Source organism: Labrus mixtus, chromosome 24 (assembly GCF_963584025.1).
Source record: "Labrus mixtus chromosome 24, fLabMix1.1, whole genome shotgun sequence".
Taxonomy (NCBI): Eukaryota; Metazoa; Chordata; class Actinopteri; order Labriformes; family Labridae; genus Labrus; species Labrus mixtus.
Genome location: NC_083635.1, coordinates 13647867 through 13652359, shown reverse-complemented (window position 1 = coordinate 13652359; position 4493 = coordinate 13647867). Strand labels below are relative to the sequence as shown.

The window sequence follows — 4493 nt, the reverse complement described above, 5'->3', positions numbered from 1 at the left end:
CTTTTACAAATATTGCCAACTTATTTGTGCAATTTTGGATCATTAAAAACAATGAATTAGCTGATATCGGTTGCCCAGGACTTCTGTTTTTGTTGCCATGGTATCAAGCGGGTATCAATGTCGTTCTTTTTTTACTGGAATCAAATTGAAGTTTAATTAATCCAAGCTGTATGTTAGCCTAGCTTAGCTGCTAAGTTAACTGCCATGTGATTGTCATCAGGCTATATATCATATTTCCTGGTGTTTTCTCAGGTCGTGTGTCTAATTTAAGACGTCTCTGGTTGTGTATGTGTCAGCTCATATTCAGTATCAGTGTGTCTGTGTTTGGTGAATATGTAGCAGAACATTTGTGGTGTTTTGCAGCTGAGCAGTAAACATGTGTTGAATGAGACGAGATAAGAGCAGGTTGTGAGGTTAAAGCTCCTGGTGGTGATAGAGTCATAAATACCAGACTGACAGCAGAGCGATCCTCCTTCAGCCTGCTCATCATCATCACCCTTCTCACACATCCACATTACCCAGGATTCATCTGAGCGACCACACTTCACAATCCCCGCCAAGCAATTTGATGCACATTATAAATTAGAGCTGTGTAGTAGAGTACAAACATGTGATTCATTTTTTTTAAGATGCAGAGTTCTATTATTGGAAATATTGTAAACACATATTTCCTTCAGGCGCTCAGCTTCAGACTGTTCCTCCATCACGTATAATCACTTTTTCATGGCTGCTCGTCCTGATGTCATGGGATGAACATCAGTCGTGCTGTGACTGATGGACAAATTAGACATTTCCGATTTATAGAGACATAATGTTGTAGTAGTGTGAAACGACATCAATATGTTTTTAAGACCCCATCAGCATCTGTCTTCTTAAAGGAGGGTAAAGTTAGGTTTCTGTATTCCAGCAGGTGGAATAATAAAGGTGAGACGATGTTCAGCTCTTTACAGCTGCAGTTCCTCCAGTGTCCACTAGAGTCTGTCTCCTGCAGTGAGTCAGTCCTCATAGAGCTCTATGTTAAAATGTCTAACTTTACAGCTGCAGTTCCTCCAGTGTCCACTAGAGTCTGTCTCCTGCAGTGAGTCAGTCCCCATAGAGCTCTATGTTAAAATGTCTAACTTTACAGCTGTAGTTCCTCCAGTGTCCACTAGAGTCTGTCTCCTGCAGTGAGTCAGTCCCCATAGAGCTCTATGTTAAAATGTCTAACTTTACAGCTGCAGTTCCTCCAGTGTCCACTAGAGTCTGTCTCCTGCAGTGAGTCAGTCCTCATAGAGCTCTATGTTAAAATGTCTAACTTTACAGCTGCAGTTCCTCCAGTGTCCACTAGAGTCTGTCTCCTGCAGTGAGTCAGTCCTCATAGAGCTCTATGTTAAAATGTCCAACTTTACAGCTGCAGTTCCTCCAGTGTCCACTAGAGTCTGTCTCCTGCAGTGAGTCAGTCCTCATAGAGCTCTATGTTAAAATGTCTAACTTTACAGCTGCAGTTCCTCCAGTGTCCACTAGAGTCTGTCTCCTGCAGTGAGTCAGTCCTCATAGAGCTTGATGTTAAAATGTCCAACTTTACAGCTGCAGTTCCTCCAGTGTCCACTAGAGTTTGTCTCCTGCAGTGAGTCAGTCCTCATAGAGCTCTGTTAAAATGTCCAACTTTACAGCTGCAGTTCCTCCAGTGTCCACTAGAGTCTGTCTCCTGCAGTGAGTCAGTCCTCATAGAGCTCTATGTTAAAATGTCCAACTTTACAGCTGCAGTTCCTCCAGTGTCCACTAGAGTCTGTGTGACCAGAGACAGAGAACAGGTACTGACAGGAAGTGACCAGAGACAGAGCACAGGTACTGACAGGAAGTGACCAGAGGATGAAAGAGCGGGACAACCTTTAATAGTGAAATGATTTTACAGGAAACGTTCTGAGCACAACACAAATGAAAGATTATAAAAACAAAGAACTTTCTGAAGACAGTAACGATCTGCCTGACAGACTGAACTCAGGGTGACTCAACGCACTGAGCTCTGTCTCATGAACGCGCCCAGCCCTGTCTCATGAACGCGCCCAGCTGTCTCATGAACGCGCCCAGCCCTGTCTCATGAACGCGCTCAGCTCTGTCTCATGAACGCGCCCAGCTGAGCCGTCTCCATGGCAACATCAGTAAATAAGTGGGCTCCGTTTGTTTATCTGAAGTGTGTGTTTGTGTTAACGTGACATGCGCGAGAGGAAGGTGAGGCGGAAGTGAAAACAGGAGGCAGCGTCACGACAGTCACCTGTCACAGGTGTTCAAGCTGATTAACAGAGAGAAGAGGAAAGAGAGGAGAAGAAGACAGAAAAGTAAGTTAATTGAAACTCAGGTGAAAGGTGTTTAATGTTTTTAAAGGTGTTCGCCGTCATTGGTCTGTTTGTGACGTCAGATGCGGAACACAGTGTAGCCTCCACGAGCTAATTGTTACCTGTTAGCTTGAAAACCAGCTGCGACATTACACCGGCCAGGTGTGTTGAAGTGTTTTTAATAACTCACTAAATGTTAATTAAAAAGATGAAGATGGTTCCGGAAGTGACGCCGGGTTAGTTTTTCTGTGTTCAGCAGATTATCTTCACTTTTTAGAGTCACTGTGGAAATGTTCTGATTGGACTTCAGGAGGTTTCTGCGCATGACCAGGGTCCAGTCATCTATCAGATCTAGTCTAGTGGACTCAGGTGGACTTATTAGCAGACCTACAGAAGGAGGATTGGGTTCTTGTGATGCTGACTGACCTCTAACAGAATTTAAGAAGTTATTTAACTTCTGTTTAAAGTTTACATTCAAGGTTCTGTTGGACTTTGTCTGTAACAGGATATAATAGGGTTCTAGTAGTCTGTAAGAAGGGTTCTAGTAGTCTATAAGAAGGGTTCTAGTAGTCCATAAGGGTTCTAGTAGTCTGTAAGAAGGGTTCTAGTAGTCTATAAGAAGGGTTCTAGTAATCTGTAAGAAGGGTTCTAGTAGTCTGTAAGAAGGGTTCTAGTAGTCTGTAAGAAGGGTTCTAGCAGTCCGTAAGAAGGGTTCTTGTAGTCTCTAAGAAGGGTTCTAGTAGTCTAAAAGGGTTCTAGTAGTCTGTAAGAAGGGTTCTAGTAGTCTATAATGGTTCTAGTAGTCTATGAGAAGGGTTCTAGTAGTCCGTAAGAAGGGTTCTAGTAGTCTATAAGAAGGGTTCTAGTAGTCTGTAAGAAGGGTTCTAGTAGTCTATGAGAAGGGTTCTCTATAAGAAGGGTTCTAGTAGTCCGTGAGAAGGGTTCTAGTAGTCTGTAAGAAGGGTTCCAGTAGTCTGTAAGAAGGGTTCCAGTAGTCTGTAAGAAGGGTTCTAGTAGTCTATAAGGGTTCTAGTAGTCTGTAAGAAGGGTTCTAGTAGTCTGTAAGAAGGGTTCTAGTAGTCTGTAAGAAGGGTTCTAGTAGTCTGTAAGAAGGGTTCTAGTAGTCCGTAAGAAGGGTTCTAGTAGTTTGTAAGAAGGGTTCTAGTAGTCTATAAGAAGGGTTCTAGTAGTCCATAAGATGGGTTCTAGTAGTCCGTGAGAAGGGTTCTAGTAGTCCGTGAGAAGGGTTCTAGTAGTCCGTAAGAAGGGTTCTAGTAGTCTATGAGAAGGGTTCTAGTAGTTTGTAAGAAGGGTTCTAGTAGTCTGTAAGAAGGGTCTAGTAGTCTATAAGAAGGGTTCTAGTAGTCTATGAGAAGGGTTCTAGTAGTTTGTAAGAAGGGTTCTAGTAGTCTATAAGAAGGGTTCTAGTAGTCTATAAGAAGGGTTCTAGTAGTCTATGAGAAGGGTTCTAGTAGTTTGTAAGAAGGGTTCTAGTAGTCTATAAGAAGGGTTCTAGTAGTCTATAAGAAGGGTTCTAGTAGTCTATGAGAAGGGTTCTAGTAGTTTGTAAGAAGGGTTCTAGTAGTCTATAAGAAGGGTTCTAGTAGTTTGTAAGAAGGGTTCTAGTAGTCTGTAAGAAGGGTTCTAGTAGTCCCTAAGAAGGGTTCTAGTAGTCCCTAAGAAGGGTTCTAGTAGTCCGTAAGAAGGGTTCTAGTAGTTTGTAAGAAGGGTTCTAGTAGTCCATAAGAAGGGTTCTAGTAGTCTGTAAGAAGGGTTCTAGTAGTTTGTTTTGAAGGTTCTGTTGGACTTTGAGGCAGTTGTAGTAGTCCATAATGGAGGTGTTTGGTTGAACAGAATCTTGTGGCTGTGTGGTGTTCAGGTCAGGTTCTGGGTTCTTTGTGATTGTTGTCCAGGTTCTTGAGGTCTTTGAGGAGGTCTCTGAGGGGGGGTTCTCCTGTTGGTTTTATCCTGGTTGCTGGTTTCTTTAAGGTCCATGTTCTGGTGTAGACATTCTGCTTTGGACAAACTGGTGGTTAATTGGCTGTGATTGGTTAATTAGTCATTTAGCAGGTAATCAGCTGGGAGGCATCGTCATGGTGACAGCGATGATGTCACTCAGGGTGGTGGCTGCTGTGTGCGTGAGCTGCTGCATTCATTTTTTTGTTCTGAGATTAATTC

The 4493-nt window shown here is 42.9% G+C and overlaps 1 protein-coding gene across 2 annotated transcripts in view; it reads left to right on the top strand.

Moving 5' to 3' along the window:
- The first annotated feature begins 2057 nt into the window (after nucleotides 1–2057).
- Nucleotides 2058–4493, top strand: part of sh3yl1 (SH3 and SYLF domain containing 1) — a 14539-nt gene continuing 12103 nt past the window's right edge. The window contains exon 1 of one of the 2 annotated variants that reach the window (XM_061032240.1): nucleotides 2058–2318. In XM_061032240.1, coding sequence (XP_060888223.1) covers nucleotide 2318 — 1 coding nt within the window. In that variant the 5' untranslated portion in view covers nucleotides 2058–2317. Of the gene's footprint in view, nucleotides 2319–2407; nucleotides 2478–4493 lie in introns of those variants that run through there. The other variant, XM_061032241.1, reaches the window with a different exon arrangement.